General features: G+C 45.2%; 1 protein-coding gene across 3 annotated transcripts in view; it reads left to right on the forward strand.

Annotated features, from left to right (window-relative positions):
• CSMD2 (CUB and Sushi multiple domains 2) overlaps positions 1-20,190 on the forward strand; it is a 795,490-nt gene that overhangs the window by 476,763 nt on the left and 298,537 nt on the right. For 2 of the 3 annotated variants that reach the window (XM_019512241.1, XM_019512242.1), the window contains one exon: positions 4,392-4,504. The exons of the other annotated variant lie outside the window; for it this stretch is intronic. In XM_019512241.1, the coding sequence (XP_019367786.1) occupies positions 4,392-4,504 (113 nt within the window). The remainder of the gene's footprint in view (positions 1-4,391; positions 4,505-20,190) is intronic. 3 annotated transcript variants of the gene reach the window in all.

Here is a 20,190-nt window from a genome sequence, read left to right on the forward strand (position 1 = left end):
AACGAGACAAAGAATTAAAGTGACGTATTCAAGTCCACACCGGGGAATCTGTGGCAGCACTGGAAACTGCACCAAGTTTTCCAGAGTCCCAGGCATTTCCAGTGCATTAGAGAGAAGATCAGCTAGACCAGGGCTGTCAAAGATACAGTCTGCAGGGCTCCTGAAAGGGCTGGGGATTCGAGAGGCAGAGCGAGCAGGGGGAAGATCACGACTGAATACCCAAGTACAGACGTTTGGGATGTATGTTAGGGGTAAGGGGGTGAACAATGGTTGCCTTTACTCCTGTGCCACCTCCTCTCACCCCGCCACTGCCACCGGGTCCAGATCCAGAGCCTAGTCCAGTTTGACACACCTGGTCTAGCTCTCTGTAGCTGACTTCCTGCCCTCGGGGTCGGGGGCTGGACTCCATGATCTCCCAAGGTCCCTTCCAGCCCTAATGTCTATGAAATCTATAATACAGCCAAAGGAAAAAAGTTTTCCAAGTATTATAAATAGGATAACTCTACAGATTTTCCCCTCTCTGCTTATTTTGTCTTGTGCGCTATCTCTCTCTCTCTGTTGCTCTCACTCTCTTTTTCCTCAAAACTGGTCTCCAGCTCCTCGTCCTGTTTTCCTCTGCCCCCATAAGCAGTGCACAATCCCACCATGTTGCTTGGGCCAGAATGGTTAATGTGCAACGTATGTAAATGGGAAGTCTGATTATTGCAAAAGGGTTTGTAATTAAAGTGTCACCGAACATTTCGCACCTGATTCATCTGAATGTGGAAATGAAAGCCAAGGCAACACTATGTAATCATTTATTAAGCAGATTTTCCTTTTTTTTTTTCTGTTTGTGGGATGTCCATGAACACACTGTTTTTATCCCGGAGTTAGTTTTATTACTCAAATCGCTTCCCATTTGTCATTAATATTAGTGACTCAACATCACGTTGCTTCAGATTTGGAGTGTCTGGTGCTTAGCTGTAATTGGTCACACAAGTCATGTAATAGCGTTTCTATTGTCTGTTAGGATGAGTGTAACTTTTAGCATCCAATTTCTGGTACCCAGGGAATGAATTTTCAATTAATCTTGGAGTGTTGATGCAAAATTTGCTAGTGAAGCGCAAGAACAGCTGCCATGAAGGCTGCAGAAGCAAATCCATTTATAAATGTGAATGAATGTCCTCATCGTGGCACTCTGCTGCCTTTTCCAGCTCTGCCCGAACCTGTGGCCCAGCATCGCTGATGACCCTGAGAGCTAGAGTCTTAAAAGTGGCACTGCCTTGATTTTTTTTTTCATTAGGAGCTCGATCTTGCATCCGTTGAAGACAAAGGAATAGATTCAGTTGACTTTAATTGCAGGACTTTTGGGGGGTGAGGAGAAGGTGGGGGGAAAGGAGGAGGTTACCACCCAAAATTAGTGGTGTAGGCTTGTTGGCTGCCATTCTTTGTACCCCTGTAAAATGCATCTCTGCTTCAAAGAGGCTAATCTTCTCAAAGCCGGCCATGGCATTGTGGTACTTGGTTCCCACTGGGAAGTACCCTCCAAATCCCTCGTTCGCTTTGGTTCAAAGGGAATTTGAAAGTGTGCGTGCACCTTTTAAAAAATCAGCCTTTTCCTTCTGTTTGCTTTTCCCCCACCTCCTACCTGCTTCTTTCAATAACAACAGAGAGGAAATTATTATTATTTATAAAGAACCCTCAACCTCTGCAAAAGGTTTCTAGCTGTTGAGCAACAAGCATAAAAACAATTTCTCCTTAATTAAGACCAACCCAACCTCAATAAAATTAGAAAGAGATAGATCAAGAAATATTAAAAAAAAACAAAACCCAAGCAGTAAAACAACACAAGCACTCCAGGGAAGGAGATGAAGGAAGTGTTTTTAGATGCTTTTGAAAAAGCGAGATGAAATGAGCTGCATTTCGGGGGCGACTGGGACCTGCACTGTCAGGGCAAGATGACAAAATATCCATCATTGCCAGCGTCAGATCTGATGGGGCCAAGCAGAAATGCCGACTTCTGTCAAGGAGGATCTGAGTGGGACCAAAGCCAATCCCGTTCAGGGCTTTGTGTAGCAGCAAGGCTACTTTATAGTGAATCTAGCATTTAATAAGCTGTCAGTCTTAAGGAAGGCAGAGCAGGTTGACCATGCTCAAATGGATGAGCAGTAGGACTGTGCGAAGCTTCGGTCCCTGATTCAATTCGGCAGAGATTCAGCCCGATTCAGTGGCCGAATCTCCCAATCCAAATTGAAGCAGAGGACCTTTTAATCTCTCCAAATGGAATCGGAGAGATTCAGACAGATTCAGCCATTCAGACGTAGACACGGCTTTATACGTTTTTTCTACATGCCTCTACGTTGCAGGCAGCTTGTGAATGCTGCGATGTTGGGGTGCATGAAGCGTCTCACAGGAGCGCGAGGGGCTCCCCAGCGCGCTCGGCAGCATACCCAGAAGTGGACCAGAAGCACTTCTAGGTCTACCGGGGAGTGCACAGGGGGGCCTCCCCTTCCCCCCGGCTTGGTGACCAGTGTCTCCTGGGTCTGAGGGGCACCTAGGATCCCCCTGCAGCTGATTGCTGTGCTGGGGCGGTGTGGGGGGGCCCAGCACCCCCCCAGCAGACCTGGAAGTAGACTGGAAGTACTTCCGGTCCACTTCCCGGGTTGCAACCGAGCACATGGAGGGCCCCCCGCACTCCTGTAGGACGCTCCATGCGCCCCAGCATCGCAGCGTTCACAAGCTGCACTGGTACCTCGAGGTATGTAGAAACAACTTTTAAAGCTGTGTCTATCCAAATCGCTGATTCTCCAAATCAGCATCAAACCTGCTGATTCAGACTTGGTCGAATCGAATCGGGGACAGTGATCCAAATCAATGAATCAAATCACTATCCCTGATGCGGGCCGAATTCAAATCCAAATCAAATAGGGCCCGCTTCGCACACCCCTATTGCTTATTGCTGATAACCCAGGAAAAAGAGTGGCAATGAACGGACTTTTGGGTCACAAGAGCTGGCATTACTGTCCCTAGGTTATCTCAGTTCTCAGCTGCTGTGTTTGCTCACAAGCAGTATTGTTTTACACCCATGCTGTCTCAGGAGCTCTGGGTTCAAGGGCATTTTCAGACACCGCTGCTGTTGTATCAGAGGATGATGTGAGGCATAAACTAAATCTGTGCGTATGCAAAAGCACATGCTACAAAGGAAGCATGCCATAGAGGTGCTTTTATTGTAGCATAAAAATGCATCACAAAGACGACTCAAAGTAACTCAGAACGTGTAACACCATGCACCACCTGCTAAGATGAGTCGCTTGACAAAACTCTGGTCCCTCACCTCTCTAATGATTCCTTACTCTTCTTCCCCCTCCCGTTTCTGTTTTCAGATGCCTGTTGTGTGCATGCATGCATGTACACGCAAGGTGAATGGTTCAAGTGGCTGGATAAAGGGGCCTTGCACCTGTTGTGCTGTGTCCCGCGTATTTATTGGTTTTTACTCCTGGGAGTGTCACTCCAGGGTGCACTTGGCTTCCACGGTGCACCAACGCTTCCCGAGGCCATAGCCTAGCAATATCCTCAAGGGTCCTGTACAGACAACAAGCTCCTTAGGGCTTGTGCCCCATCTATGGTTGTATAATGGGGCTCTTGTGAAAACTTCCCTTTTCAGCAGAGGAAATGTTCTGCAAGGAATGAGATTAATGTACTTAATTCTAATAGTAGGCTCCATTTTTGCTTGTAACTGCAGGTGAGGGTAATGGGAAGGACTCATTCATCAGCTTCCCTCGCGTCCTTAGGCTGTCTTTTTGCATCTTGATTTAGTGACAATGGAAATGGCTATTATTTATGCTAAATAGCACTTAGAGTCCCCAACCAAGAACAGAGATTCACTGCGCTAGGTGCTGTCCAAATATACACCGAGAGATTGAGAGAGACCTGAAAAGATAGAGTAGCTGACTGAGGTTGCACACAAGGTCACAGCTGGGAATAAAACTCAGATTTCCCAGTTCCCAGACTGTTGTACCAGGACATCTTCTAATAAGCATGTTTCTAGTTGTTCTTTTTTAAGGATAAAAAAGAAATACTGCAACATTTAGCCCTGTTATCATTTCTACTGTTAACTGGCCTGGGATAGGCGCAGGAGAGCAAGGGGTGCTGTGAGTTAGGAGTAAAAGAAAGAGGTGATCTAATTGATGTGATCCAGTTTCTGATTAAACTAGGCCTGGATGCTGAAAGGCACATCAATATTTTACTTGAGTCAGCACTAAAAACCTGCTCCATATTTTCAGGAGAGGGTTTTTTGACGTTGATGCCCATCATTTTCTGTCCAAAAACAAAGTTGTGTGTGGTCTTTGAAATGGGCAGTAAGCTAAGTACCCACGTAGGGAAATTACATACGTCCAATTTTCTTTTGACAGTTTGACAGGCTCGACGGTTCCCGATCTGATTGTCAGCACGCACCACCAGATGTGGCTTCTTTTCCAGACAGACAGCGTCAGCAACTTACTCGGCTTCAAAGCCACCTACGAAGGTAACCCAAGTCGTGCTCTTGGAGCTTGCTTGCGCTGGGTGAATCGGGGCCGCGGTCTTGCGTAGCCATCTCAGGCGTGCGGCCCCACTGCGGTTTGTGGCAGGCATTCGTTCAAAGGGTTCGGACTCCGAGCATTTGCATATTATTTACTTATTGTCCAAGTGCATCAAAATATGATAGGCACTTAATATTAGGCACTAGCGAGCCGTGAGCTAGGCTTTCAGATGACTGACTCCAGAAAGACAGCAGCTGTAGGTTTTGAATATGTTAATATGCTCTGTAACATAAAAGGCAGACATGCCAAGAAAAAAGGAAAACTTACAGCAAACTGAGTTCACAATAACAAAAGCATTATCCCGTGAGTCATTGCCATCAGCTATCTCGTCTTGCAAAGCATATGAGTTCTGAGGACTTTTCTCTTGAGTGATCTTATACAGCATAATTCAGCATGCAGGAAACATGGGCTGCTTTCCTTTAATTTTGTTTTGGGGATTTTTTTCCCCCCACTTTGAAGATGCTATTACTGTTTCCTTGTTTTATTTTCACTCCTTTCCATAATGGATATCAGACTGCAGCATTTTTAAAGCTTAGGTTTGGGGGATTTTTTAAAGCACGCTGCTTAACAATTGCAGCTTCCACTGTATAAATAAAAATTGAAGGGAAGAGAAGTTATGACATTCACAGAGATGCTGGGAACCTGTGGCCCTTTTTGAAATGGTGAGTTTTTCCTAATAGGAATCCAAAAATGTTCAGGGTCTTGTGTTTCTGTGCAAGTTGTCGGGGAGGTGTTTTTTTTTATTTTATTGGGCATTCCTTTTTCTTTGATGGCAGCATAAATGCAATAGAAATGAGGTAATAAATTTCAGGAAAAGAAGTGGAGAGGAAAACTAATTGGTTTAGTGCTTCTTGTGCAAATAATAAATGACACCAATAGTGCAAAACAGATTAGAAGTATAAACTACTTCAGGCTTTAATAGTCCAAGGTCTCCCAAACAAAAGTTTGTGTTTAAGGCTGGGATTTTCTTCCTTAGGTTTCGTTAAAAATCCCATATTTCAAATACATAAATAATCAAGGATTTTATCTTTGTAGCAGTGACAAATGTTTGCAAAATTAAATTGAATCCATGCATCCGGTATTAAGTGGAGCGCCCCATGGGTCAGTCTTAGGACTGGTTTTGTTCAGTATCTTCATTAATGATCTGGAAGATGGGGTGGAGTGCACCCTCAGCAAGTTTACGGATGACACCAAGCTGGGGGGAGCACTAGATACACAGGAGGGGAAGGCTAGGATTCAGAGTGACCTAGACAAATTGAAGGATTGGGCCAAAAGAAATCTCATGAGGTTCAACAAGAATAAGTGCAAAGTCCTGCTTTAGGATGAAAGAGTCCCATGCACTGCTACAAGCTTGAGACCAACTGGCTAAGAAGCAGCTCTGCAGGAAAGGACCTGGGGGTGACAGTGGACAATAAGCTAACTATGAGCCAGCAGTGTGTTCTTGGTGCCAAGAAGGCTGATGGCATCCTGGGCTGCATTGATGGAGCGTTGTCAGCAGATTGAGGGAAGTGATTGTTCCTCTCTATTCTGCACTGGTGAGGCCACATCTGGAGTCCTGTGTCTGGTTTTGGGCCTCCTACTGCAGAAAGGATGTGGACAAATTGGAGAGAGTCCAGCAGAGGGCAACAAAAATGGTTTGGGGGCTGGGACACGTGGATGATGAGGGGAGGCTGAGGAAACTGGGCTTATTGAGCCTGGAGAAGAGAAGACCGAGGAGGGATTGAATAGTGGCCTTCAACTCGCTGCAGGGGGTTGCAGAGAAGACGGAGCCAAACTGTTCTCAGTGGTGGCAGATGACAGAAAAAGGAGCAATGGGCTCAAGTTGCAGCAAGGGAGGTTTACGTTGGATATTAGGAAAAACTCTCACGAGGCGGAACAGGCTTCACCACTGGAACAGGTTGCCCAGAGAGGTGGTGGATTCTCTATCCTTGGAGGTTTTTAAGACCCAGCTAGACAAAGCCTTGTCTGGGATGATCTAGTTGGGGCTGGTCCTGCTTTGAGCAGGGGGTTGGACTAGATGTGACCTCCTGAGCTCCCTTCCACCCTCATTTTTTGTGATTCTATCCCAGCTCATTAGAAGAAGGGTAGCAAAGAAGCATGTCCTACTCCCAAATTGCTTTAGAGAGAGTTCCTTCTTTTAGTTACCTTTTAGCAGTCCTGGGGCAGTCATTTGAGATCCTCTCAAGGTGCCCCCCTGCCCTGCCTTCTGCCTGATTTCAGACTAACAGGGTTGACCACCTCTCCCACTTCCAGAAGCATGAAGGCATATGGACCCACAGCCTGTGGAACAACTGCCACTTCAAGGCTGGAACTCAGGTGTTAGCAAATAAAACACATTTCCTTTTAACTTCTTTAAAACAGTTTTGCCACTATAAACCTTCCTGAATCCAGTGGTAATAGCTCTTCAGTCCCCTGTTAAGCCATGGAGCCAACACTTTCAACCAGGCTGTCTGAAAACAGGGCTAGAAATCCATATACAGACACCCAATTTTAAGAGATGACAAGCACCTGCTGCGTCCATTAACTTTGGTGGTATTTTTTTTTAAGCCTGAGGCACTTCTAAAACATTATTGAGTTGCCTAAATGTTCACAATAGATTCATGCAACTTTAAAAAATGTTTGCTTAGGACCTTGCAGGGCGCAAGAGATTGTCGTATTATTTTCAGACAGAGGACGCCGTATGGCAGAACTGCTGATTGATTGCACAATAACAGCAATTAAATAACTAAAAAGGAGCCCAAAGGAGTTTTGGCATAAAAGCAAACCTAATTGATCTAAAGGCCAACATGTCCAGCGTGGCTAAGCAATACCTTGAGGGGTTGGGACGTGATGACTTATGGGTATTTGCAGGTGGCCGACACCAACTTTGCAGAAAATTTATTTGGAGAGGTATAAAGAGTAATGCGATTAAATCATAAAGGAGAGAAATGGCTGCGAGTCAAAGGGGAAGTCACAGTGGTAAGATTTTCGTGTGTATAATAATCTCATAATAAAAGTGGTATTACTCCTGCTTGGGAAATAAAGATGTGTATCAGATATTGCAGAGAGCGTGCTGCGCTGGGCGGCAGGTGGTCCTGTCTCATCCTCTGTACATCCTGATTCTGCCAGGACCCTGGGATTCATCATAGGTTCAGTTACTTCCTTAGACTTGCTTTAAACATTGCAGACGATAGGATCATAGGAAGGTGGGGCTGGAAGGTACTTCACAAGGTCATTTAGTCCAGCCCTCTGCTCCAGGCAGGATTATCCTTGCCTCAGCCAAGCCAGCCAAGTATCTGCCCAACCTGCTCTTGAAAATTTCCAGGAATGGCAATTCCAGACCTGCTCTCGGTAGCCTGTTGCAGTGCTTGGCCACCCTCATCATCATAAGGTTCCTCCAAATCTCCAACCTGCATTTCCTCTGATGCAGCTTGAGTCCACGGCTGCTATTCCTGTCCCCTGTGGCCCCAGAGAAAAGCCCACCTCCATCTTCTCAGTTATGTGAAGACTGTTATCAACTCTACCTTCAGTGTGGAAAGGAGAAGACTGAATAACCCTAGTTCATTCAGCCTTTCCTTGTAAGTTCTGCTCTAATCATTGTTGTTGCTCTCCGATGGACTTTTTCCCATCTGTCCACATCCTTTCTGAATTGCAGGGCCCAAAACTGGACACAGTGCTTTAGGTGAGGCTTTACCAGTGCTGAACAGAGCAGAAGAATCACGTTCCCTGATTTGCAAGCCACATGCCCGGTAATATAACCCAGTTTGCTGTTGGCTTTTTTTGCAACAAAAACATGCTGTTAGCTCATATTCAGACTATGGTCTGCTGTGACCCTCAAGTCCTTTTCTGCAGTACTGCAGCTTATCCAGTCATTCCCTGGACTGTATTTGTGCCACGGGCAGGACTTTGCACTTGTCCTGGCTGAATTTCATTTGGTTGCTTTCAAAACTTTTTCCTGTCTATCCAGGTGGCTTGATATGATGCAGCATTGAAGTCCTATCATCCCTCTTGACCTCAAGGCAGGGACAATCTTCTCTCAGGGCCTATGGGGCTAATGCATTCCCTAAAGCAAGCTGCTAATGCCAGCCCCCTTGAACTGTGTGATTGCTCCTGCGGTGAGTGCTGTGTTCCTGAAACCACTCAGTCCGGGAAGAAAGGGGAGTACTTTGGCTTTCCAAGAGGAGGTGGCAAAATGTTCCTGGGTCAGTAGAAATGCAGCTTTCTCTTCAGCCTAAAAGGAACCGCTTGTCCCAGAGCCCCTTGGGCAGCAGAAGCTAGCAAGTTCCAGATTCACGTGCCTTTGCAAGGTGCAGCAGCATGAGCCTTGGTTCTGGCTCCTTAGTGAAGGTGCGTTTCCTGTAGCGGCCTGACCTGCAGACCGAGGCTGCATTCCCCTAGCTCGTCCCACCCAGGGGCTGCTGGGAAATGGAGTCTGGCCACTGGCTGGGTCTGCCGTTTTGCCCACCCCTGCCCTAGCTGTTCGCTGCAGCAAAATGAGCTGCCAGTATTGACTTCAGGCTAGTACACCAAGTGACCCTAGTTGAGGTTATTAGCCTGGAGTCTTTGATGTGTTCTTTGTACTCCATTTCCCCACGCTATATATATGGCCCGCCAAGGGATTGTATCTGGCCCATGCCAGGTCCCTCAGCCCCACCCAGCCCAGACGCAGGGGGCAGCCTGGGCTGTGGCGCATGTGGCCGGTCCCGCCACCCCTGGCACGCAGCAGGGCTGGGGCAGCATGGCAGCCGGATTCAGCTTCTTCCAGTTGCTGCTGTTGGTGTCGTGGCCGTCACCAGACCCAGACCTGCTGCCCAGGCGCCCTGGCCCATGCACCCCAGGGGCAGGGGCGCCAGATAGGGTGGGTGGGCAGGGGCTGGGGCTGGGGATGGGATCACAGGATGGTGACAGCAAAGGGCCAGGACCTGGGAGAGGACCATGATCCACTCCCTGCATGACCCTACACTGTCACTGCCCTGCAGTCCCAGCCCTGGCCCATCCCAGTCCCAGGTTCCCCATCACATCCACCCACCTGTGGGGTCCCAAGCCATACTCAATGAAGAAGTTGCCTATCCTCCTGCTCCATCTGGCACCCCTGGCAGTGCCAGATAGGATCAGCTGCCAACCCCTGCTGTGCCGGACTGGGTCAGCACCACCCCCTTCCTCGCTGGGCTGCACCAGCCCCCCTTCTCCCACTGAATCGGCTTAATACCACCCCCCACAACAAACTCCTTAAGTTGCCCACCAGCCAAAATAATTGCCTACCCCCCACTGTAGACAGACTTCCTTTTATGCCCATCGTAACCCCGACTCAGTGCAGGCCCCGCTTAATGAGCCTAAGAGTCTTGGAGCCCTGGGAGGCTCCCATCCTAAACTGTCCCCAGCTGCATGGATGAAATGTAGAGAGATGCTTGTGCATGAACAGCAGACTATACCTCTGTCTGGACTCCCCAAGGTCTGTGTTGGCACCATCCCCCTAATCAGCCAGCTGCATAAAATTCATTTCATTTTGGAAATGCTTTGAGCCAGAGTACAAAGCAAGAAATGTTTAAGTAAAAGGTAATTAGCACTTGCCAACTACATTATGAAATTATACACAACTTACTAACAAGTTTCAGCGTCAATTTTATAGCCACCCTCTTTCCTAATTGCAGGAGGAAAATTATAGTTAATGGAACTGCATAAAGTCGGGACCAAGCATTTGCCTAATAGGAGGGCAGAATATTACTTACCTCATAGGTTTAAAGAGCTGAATTTCCTATAGTACTTCTTGGTTTAGTTTAATGCCATCATAAACCTTGTTATCAGCGTGGAAATGAAATTGCTAATCTTATGCCTAAGCAATTTGTTGAAACTCAAGTTTCAGGAGTTGGAGAAAGGTACCTTTCGAATGCAGCAATGCGGTGCCAATATTTTAAGAAAGGGCTCTCTGAAAAAGTCACTCACCTTAGCCATGACCTTGGGGTGCAGGTGCTTGCCATGAAATACGGTGGGGAATGTAAGGCATCTAGTCTAAGATTTGGGGGTTTCTTTCAAAGCTATTTAGGGGAATTAGTCACAGTGAGGGCAAATTCTCAGCTGGTGCAGATTGGTGTGATTCCATTTTTAGTGGGACTGTGCTGATTTATAATAGCCCAGAGTCTGGCCTGTTTATAGTCATGCAGATTCTTTGAGAATCTCCCAGATAACATTGCAAACCCAAAGCATGAGGCACCTCTTTTTTATCTTCTATTATAATTACTTATTAAAAAATAATAAGTAATTATAATTACTTATTATTTTAAATAATTAACATTATTTTTAATTATTACTATTCGAGTACTATTATTACAGTTATTATTAAATTATAATTGCTATTATTTAAATTATTTATCACCTTTTCTTAGTTGGTCTAATAAAAAGTATCGTCTGTGAACCAAGAGATCTAGATTTTTGCATTTCTCGACATCTAGAGAAGAGCTTGATGAATGGCCTGGTTATCCCGTTTTGCTTCTCGCCCGTCCTTCACTTTGCAGGTGGAGTTCTGCCAGCTGGCTCCCTATTGCCCCTCCTGAATATCCTAGCTAAGAACTATGGATAGTCGAGGGCCATGTGTCTGACCTAACACACGCTGAAGTCATCAAAGCACACCTACTGACTTTAACGGATGTTGGCTCGAGCCCCGTTCATGCAGAACTGGGAACAAAAACGACATGCCAGTGCGTTACTGAGAGGTGCATGGTAATGCAGAAGTAACCCTGATGCGGGTGTAACTATGGTTAGAGAGGGAAATTCAAAATAACCAACTGGGGGGGAAAGTAACTTCATAGCACTGGTTGTGCTGTGGACCAGGGAGAGGCACTGAGCTTGGGACCAATAAACCGAGGTTCATTTCCCGACTCTGCCACTCAGAATAGTTGGAGGAAAATTGCACGGGGTTGGGTTTTCAAAAACTCCTAATGAACGTAGATCTTGAACCTCAGTGAATAGCAATGGGACTCATGCTCCTAAAACCTTTGGGTGCTTTTGAAAATCCCCCCTGCCATTGCATGTAAAAAGGGGAATAAGAGTCTCCATTTCGCAGAGGCCCTATGATGTGCTGGTTACTACCATGAAGGGAGTACATCATTGTGCCTAGACAGAGACATGGATGAGATTTTAGAAACTCGTGCCATTACAATAATATGAAGAAGTGCTGGAAATGGAGGGTAAGGCCATTTAAAAAAAATAATAATTTCATGATGACAGATTCCCCTTAATCTTAAACTTCAAATTAAAGCTAATTATCACCTCCTCCCCCTTTCCAAATGTGGCCGTTAGAGCTCCTTGGCTCTTTAACTATTTTTTATTGGCATTGTTGGAGCTTTCAAATGAAACACAAATATCAGCTTGCAATATTTTCTTTCCTGGAATGAGTTTGTGGGTGATTCGACTGCCTCATCTCGCCCAGCTGGCTCCCTGAACCAGCGAGCAGCCGGGTTTGCCAGTGCTGCGTCCTGCAAACCTTGGAGCTTTCCGCAAGGCATCATCCCTGACAGCCTCTCTCCAGTAACTCCAGTCCCCGTATGGATGTCATCTGCATTTAATGCAGTTTGTCGGTCTGCATACCTGTCGTTCTTTCTGTCAGTTAAAATCCAAAGAAATCCTGCTGGAGATGCAGAGGGGAAAGTCCTCAAGGAAGGAAGTCTCACAGTGAGGGTCCCTGCTTCATCATCCTAATCCATTATGATCAGCCCTCGTGGCTGGACTTCCTTCTGCTTTTATTTAATCCCCTAATTAAAGTCTTTAGTGGGCTGAATTTCTATATCAAATCTAATCGGATAAATAATTGACTTAAGTAAACAGGCCTTGAAGGGTAGGAGCTGTCATGTTTCCCTCTGTAAGATGAAGAAGGCAGAGGCAGTCATCGCCTTCTTTTTTTTAACTGTGCTTCTTGACAGAGCCAAGCCAAAGCCCTCACCCACCTCTTCCTTAAACAGCTGATCATCTAAGCTTGATAGACAGGAGGAAGAGGAGGAGGTCACTTGTGCAAGGTTGCACGTGACCTCGATGACAGAGTGGGGAATAGGACCCAGGGATGTTCGGGTTGCCTAACCCTTTAAATCAGAGAAGGCTTTTGTGACTTTTTCACCTTCGAGCAAGTTCCAACATCCCCCTTGTTTGAAGCAGGCTTTCAAAATTGTGTCCCTGAGCTAGAGAAAGGACTTTTTTTCCCAAGGAAATTTTGTTCGAGAGAGAGAGACAGACAAACAGAGACAGTTCCTCCAAGCAAATTCATTTTTTCCCCTCTTTTCCTAAAAATAAATAAAGACCCAAATAATTATCAGGAAAACTGCTTTAAAAGAGCCTTAGTTAACGTGCAACGTTGAGCACCACAAAGTTAGAAAACTCCAGTTACAGCCCGTCATTACATGAGCAGGGTTTTTTTCCCCCACGGAGCCCTGCATCATTCAGTATAAACGACGGCGCTATGAAGAGGCAGATTTAAATTAAATTAATTTCCATGGCAAACCGTAGTCTCGCATTTCCAAATTTTTGAATGCTGGTCGTGCAACCTAAGTAAAAAAAAATGGTTGTTTTTTTCTTTTTCTTTTTTTTAATTTGGATATCACATACCCATTTCTACCCATGCATACACATAATATAGAGCCCAGTTGTCCCTTGCCTTGCACCTTGTGAAAGAGACTGCACAAGGTGTTGAGTCATTGCACCCATAAGACCAGAGATGGGAACTGTTGGATGCTAACCATTTTTTGGCCCTTATCTTTAGGTTCTTGGATGAGAGCATTGGGTCATGCTTGAAAATCTGGCCATTACTGTTTAAGTGGAGAGGTACGGAAAAGGAGAGTCCTATATAGTGACTAAAATGCTTAAAAGACCCACAGTCAGTTGCTAGCCCAGTCAAGATTTCCCTGGGTGGCCTTGAGGGAGTCACATAGGCTTTCCATGTCTCAGTCTCCCATCTCAAAAATGAAGATGACAGCACTTTCTTACCCCACCGGGATGAGGATGAATACATTGATCTTTGGGAGGTACTCAGGTATCACAGCGATTGGGGGCCATGTCAATACCTTAGATAGACCGGCATATAGCTCCATGGATGCAGTGCCAATGTATCCCAAGGGTCAATAAGCTCTCTTCCCTCCCCTCCAAGAGTTTTTATGTATCATCCTTCTGTAATGAGCATTTATGTGCCAGGATTAGAGCAACCCTGTTAGTGACTGTTCGTCACAGGTCTTCACTGCAGAGATCCAACCTGTCCTACACATGGCCCTTGCCTGGTAAGGAGCCGTTCCTACGTGTTGAACCTGACATTGTTACTACCATAGGAGATGGGGAATTGAAGGTTGTCTTCTTGATGCTTACCTGGCTCTTTGCATTCCCTGCCAGTGCTGCCTGCACCAGCCAAGTCCTTGGGACCACCAGTTGCCATATATTTGTTTCCCTTTCTTAATGCTTTCCATTGATTCCTTGCATTTGTTTGTTTTAATTGGGTCATACATTATTTGATAACCCCACTATCACTGGTGTGGAAGCCTATCAAAAAAAAGCTTTTGTTTTCATCTCGCCTTCTCCTTTTCCATTAGACATATTGACTCCTGTCGTAAAACACTAGCATCGAAGACTGCTGAACCAACAAACAATCCCGCCTTTTAGCTCACCGCACGCTGACCAGAACTGTATTTGAGGGTCACCTTACTCATACCTACCTTTAAAGACAAGTATAAAACATAGCTGGAACGATTCAATGGTATGCCATGGGGATTTCAATGAGCAGTAGTCTGGGAAATAAATATTTTGCATTTGCCTTGCTGCTCTGATAGAGAGAGGAGATCTATGGGGGAAAGAAACAGGATGGGGGAGGCTGGAATATCCTCCCTGCACCACCCCCCTTTTTGAAACCAAGACAAGAAAATATTTTTTGATACTAAATATCATGCATCAATTCATGAAAATAATGTCACTGAATTCAAGATGCCCTCAAACACGCACTTGACTCCCACTGGCTTCCATGTGAATTAAGCATGTACTGGAAATTAAGTGTAGGTTTAAGTGCACTCGTGAATAGGGGTATATTTAAGCCCATATTTAAGTATCCCTCCAGCAACTTCTGAATCCCCTGTCCTGTTGCAGCTCTCTCCAGCGAATGGTTTCTTTTGCATAAATCAATGGTATGCCCTTCGCCCTCCAGGTGTTCCAGGCCCAGACAGGCATGCCCTTCACCCTCCCCGAGCGCCACTCCAGTCCCCTTCCCCTGCCCTGTTTGCCACTGTGCTGCCTCATCCCCTCCTCCACCTATCATATGCCATGCACAAAGGCTGTCCATGCCACTTGTGGCACGCATGCCACAGGTTGGCTACTCCTGGCATAAGTGGTCCAACAGCTGAGACCTTGATCTATTTTGCACAGTGCGTTAGCATCCCTTGCTTCTACTTCGCAGTTAAGACAGTGGAGAGGACTCCCTTGGGGCCTTGGATTGGGCCCTGAGAAAACTATGACCAAAATATTGTTTAGTTCAATTTTTCCATGCTCAAATGGAAATTCCTGAAAGGATATGTACTGAGCTGTAAAAATCAGGCCCTTTTTACTTACTGCAAGTTGGACTCTCTCAAATTGAAGCATCTGTTATCCTTAATCACTTTGAAAATGATCTGTCTGCCTGATACCTCACTTGTCACCAAACTGTGAGTCCCAGAAGTAAAGTTGGTTTGAAAAAAATTGATGGGACAATTTTTTGGTGGTTTTTTTTTCTTTTTTTTACACCAGCAAACGCTGTGCTGTCTGCTTTTGCAGAAATGTGTATTCTGCTATAAAAAAAAATCAAAGGAAAAGTTTTGAAACAATTTGTTTCAACCTGTTTCATTTCGATCAGTGTCAAAACATTGTATTTAGATGTTCTTGTTTAACTTTCAGTTTGTTTCGAAACAAACCGTTTTCAACATTAATGAAACAAAACATTTGGATAAGTCATTTGGAGATTTCTGAATGTGAGTATTTTGGAGCTTTAAGGATGAAGAGAAATTTGGCAAAGATGGAATTTAGCAGAAGACAGAAATTCCACTTTTTAAACCAGTTCTAGCATGAGGAAATGTGCCGATTTTGTTTGCACAGCACTTACCTTGAGGCTCACACCTTGTAGAATGGAAAGGCTTCGTGAGCAATTATCTTTCATTCCACTTCTGTTCGTAAATCAGTTACTTGGCTTTTTCTCTGTAGGCTTTTTTATGCCACTTGGATTCATGCTGCATTGCAAAAGAGAAATGTTTCTGTCCAAGTGAAGAAAAGAAAAGAGTGAGTGAGAGAAGCCCTGGAAAGGAGTCCTTTTAATCAGCATCTTGCAAGGTGTCTGCATTGTCTTCATTCTTTCCCTTCACTGAATCAGAGGACAGTGATTCGCTTTCTTTGCTTGGCCTTGCTCTTTTTGTCCTCAGTATCCCATAGTGTGATCGTAGCCTGATTTTTGCTAATCTGATGGACATCTCCAGCTCCCATAACTTCTGCAGGAGGTGGAGTTGCTTGATACCTCTGAAAGCAGCCGTTTTGGCTGTGTTAGCATGCCCGAGACACTGGCCTGCCCATGCCAAAGAGCTTTCAACAGACAATATGGAAATGTCTGATGAAGTTCTGGCCCCATTGAAATCAGTGGCAAAATTCCCATTTTGTGGAGGCAGAGTTTCACCCCTGGAGTTGTGCAATGTCGTTCTCTCCTGAACACTACCGCAGATGCAGGGAGCACAGCAAATCATTTCAGCACATTGCATAACAGAGGCAAAGGGAGGGAGATTTCTAAATGGGCATTTAGATGATTGCCCATCACATAAAGATGAGATTAAAGGTGATTTCAAAGGCCCTGCCCCAGAGGGTCCTGTGGAGAAGAACAGCAGACCCAAGGTCACTTTGTGGCTTTATTACATCCGCCCCAATTCAGCAGAGCATTTGAGGTATGTGTTTATGTGCAGTTGAAGTCCAAGATTGTGCTTGCTATAGAGGGCAGGACTAAAACTTGTTCTCAAATTAAGTGTACTCTTATGTGCAATGCTGAATCTGGACCCTTCATTTTGGCAAATTGCTTGAAGAGACTACTAGATAAATTGGCACTGATATTAGAATTTAATAAATAATAATATTGTGCTCATGTTATCTTAGGATGGCTGAAGGGTCCGTGGAAGAGGTTTTCAGACAAGGGTTTGAATTTGAGGGATGGTTAAATGAATAACAGGGGAGGGGGCATCTTTCATGGGTTTGGGGTATCATATACTGCAAAAAAAATAGCAGGAAGGGACGGTCTTATCTGTAAAGGTCACTTTCCCACTAGCAAGTCATTAAACTACCCCAAACTCACTCAAATAACATCCTCAGTCCTGAGCTATTATATATTCTCTGCTTGCATGTTTAAATGTGTGTATGTACAGACATGCTCGTGAGAGTAGGTGTGTGTGTACATCTGTAGTCTGTGCAACATGTGTGTGTGTGTGTGTGTGTGTGTTAGTTTATATGTAGATATATCACTGTAGTAGGTGGCATATTAATGTTTATTTTGTATAAATAAAACCCAGAGCCTCTAAAAGGTTGCACCATTCAATCTCAATGACCAATAAGGGCAAAATACATTTTCATGTGACGTTATATTTGAAGTTGCAGAGGATTCTGTTGAGTCTGTCCCAGCATCACAGAAATAGCACATCCAACTGTTGGCTGTCTTTTCCCTCCCCCTTTTCTCCCCTCTTCCCACTGGGGCTGGTGTGTGTGTTATTAATGCATGTATTTGTTTCACACCGTCTCCTGTTATGCTGTGATTAGGTGCTTCCTCTCAATCAGACACTTCCCATGACCAGGTTTTAAAAAGAACCAGGCCATCACTGCTTATTATTAGCGTGTTATGTATTTTCCATCTGCTATTTGTAGGCATCATGTATGAGGTTATTCACTAGGGCTGTGCAAAATTTCGCCGAGTGTTTCATTTTGAAGCTGTTTTGAGCTCGAAAAGCGAAATCCACATGAAACAAAAAGCTCTGGAACAGCTTCAAAGCAAAATGAGGACTTCAGAAGTTTCAAAATGTTTTGAGTTTCAAAGCAGCCTGGTGGCAGGAGGTGGAGAGAGCCAGGACTGTGCTCCGAGTGGCTCCGCAGCCCCGTGGAGCTCAGCTTGGCGGTGGGAGGAGGAGCAAAGCCCTGGCTCTGTCCACTTCCCACCACTGGGCTGAGCTCCATGCCCCCATCTCCTTGAAACTTGAGGCTTCATGCCCTCAAAAGGGGCTACAATCCCTGCAATTTTCATCCAGATCAGGCAACAAATGACAAGGTTATAGGCATTTTCATGATTCCCTATAATAACCTATGGGCAAAACATCAAAACACGTCAAAACAGTGAAACAGTTTCGGCGAAATGAAACGGGACAGTTTTTTTAAATGAAATGAAATGACGAAACGAAACACTGTCCCTTTGAAACGGCTCAATGGACGTTGAAACGAAACTATGGTGTTTTGCACACCCCTATATTCACCTTCATAATGGGTGTTTGCAGGATGTTCAAAAGGGGGTGTTGGTGATGCAGTCCCTCTCTCCCCCACCTGTGCTATTTCTCACCCCTGACCAGGGGCGATACGAGTGCACACGCACCCCCTGCAAAAAGGCGCCGCCAACAGTGTCGGTGGTGCCAGCAGGCAGTCGCTGCTCACCCTGACACCGCTGGCGGCATCTGCACGTGGTCCACAATCCCCGCTGGCTGCTGCCGATGCTGCCAGTGGTGCCTGTGAGTGGTCACCGACCCTTGATCGGGACTTGCCACCGCCCGCTCCCCCCACCACCAACAGTGCCAGTGGCATCTGCGGGAGCTCTGCACTCACCGCCACGGGTTCCCACTGCTGCCAGTGCAGCCATGCCCCCCAGCCACCGGGGGCACGTGCTATTCATGCCCCTGACCACCTGCTGTTGACCTCTGCTTACAGCTTTGGTGCTTAACAGTATAGTCTAAAAACAGAAATATATTTTAAATTGCCAGGGTGACTGAGAAACACCAACTGGAGAACACTCAATTGGCTCTTTTGGATGAATAAGGTTCAGAGGCTTGCATAAGTCCTACAGAGTTGTGTTCTGAGAAACTTACTTTAACAAGGCAGCTATACATTTAACTGAAATTTTGCCTCATTTTATGGGGTTTTGGAAACTTCCTAAAACACATAATTTCTCCATTTTTTGTTATTTAAAAAAAATCCCTGATAGGAAAAGTAAACTTTTCTGCTAAATTCTATCGTTTTCCATAAGGCTCTGCGTTTTGGCTAGTTGGCTTTGGCCTCTTATAACAAACCTGGTCACACGGGCATAATAGTTGTGAACAAGGATAGAATTTGGGAAATTATGTGCTAAGACAGTAGGCCTTCACCAGCTGTTCTCCAGGAGGCTTTGCCATCAGCTGTAGGAGGATTCAAGGCTCATAGCTTCTTTGGCAAAGCCTGTGAGTAGGTAATTTAACATCACATTTTCACGCAGACCTGACCTGCCAACCTAGTGGGGCAGCTGCACGAGTCAGTAAGTTTGTTGGTTCTGTAGGTTTTAAAATGCTGTAAATGTGCCCTGAGCTATTTGACCAAGCACTTTGTGTATGAATATAAATTTCATATGACTTTTTCACCTCTGGCCTCATCATTAGTACATGGATGCCTGGAGGAGACAGTTGCCTCTAAACTGTCATTATCCAGGGATATTTATTATGAAGATACTTATGAAATGCTGATTCTTTTGCCATTGGCATGCATCAGGCTGACCCTAATACTGTAAAGATGAGAACAATAAAACAATTCTCCAGGGTAGGATGGTTCTTCCCAGTGATACATGATCTTATGCACTCTCATTTCCCTGACTTCCCTGCAAAGTTGTCAGGATAAATCATCCCATCCTTCCTGGACACTTTTAGTTTCATATCAGCAAAAAGAGCTTTTCACCCCTGGTCTTTTCTGCTTTGCATCAGAGCTTGGTCATAAGCTGATGCTTGCCTAATTTTGGTAGGCTGAGAATTCATGAATCTTCCCACAGTTTACAGTTGTTGCCCTCTGAGGTTTGAGCATAGGCATCTAGATTTACGAAACTAAACAAGGACCAAGATATTGTTTTTTAAAGTTATACTGTGGCCTGACTTCACAAAGGAGGATTAAGTATCGTCTAGGTATTTGAGAGGCAATGGCCTCTGTGCTTGTACAGCAGATATCCCTAAAAGTTGTTATGCCTCCTTTCTATGTCTGGACCAGTAATCTGTCTATGTCTGGATTAGTATCTCCACTTAACTAATACATTATCTATTTCTTCCCGTAGCCCCTATGTTCTCTATCTCTCACTCATATCAGGCATACTGAAACCTCATGCCTTCCTAATGATCTGCATATTATTGCAGTGTGCAGTTACCAAAGACAGTTGCAGGGGAGCAAGTCTTTCCCTGATACTTTGGCTTGAATCCCCTGATGTGTACTTGCATGAAACATGTACAACAAAATCTGATAGCTTGTGAAAACTTGCATCCTTTCAGGTTTTATTGGAGATCTTGTCAGTGAGCCCAGGCCTAGAGTTGCATGATCTGTGAGTTTAGAAGTCCAGCTTCTGGCTTTGCCTTGGCAAAACATACACAAGGTTTGGCTGGGCAAAGTATTGATGCTGAATTATGGCATCACCATTGTGGCTCTG

This window comes from Gavialis gangeticus, unplaced genomic scaffold (genome assembly GCF_001723915.1).
Source record: "Gavialis gangeticus isolate Ggan-Ray unplaced genomic scaffold, GavGan_comp1, whole genome shotgun sequence".
Taxonomy (NCBI): Eukaryota; Metazoa; Chordata; order Crocodylia; family Gavialidae; genus Gavialis; species Gavialis gangeticus.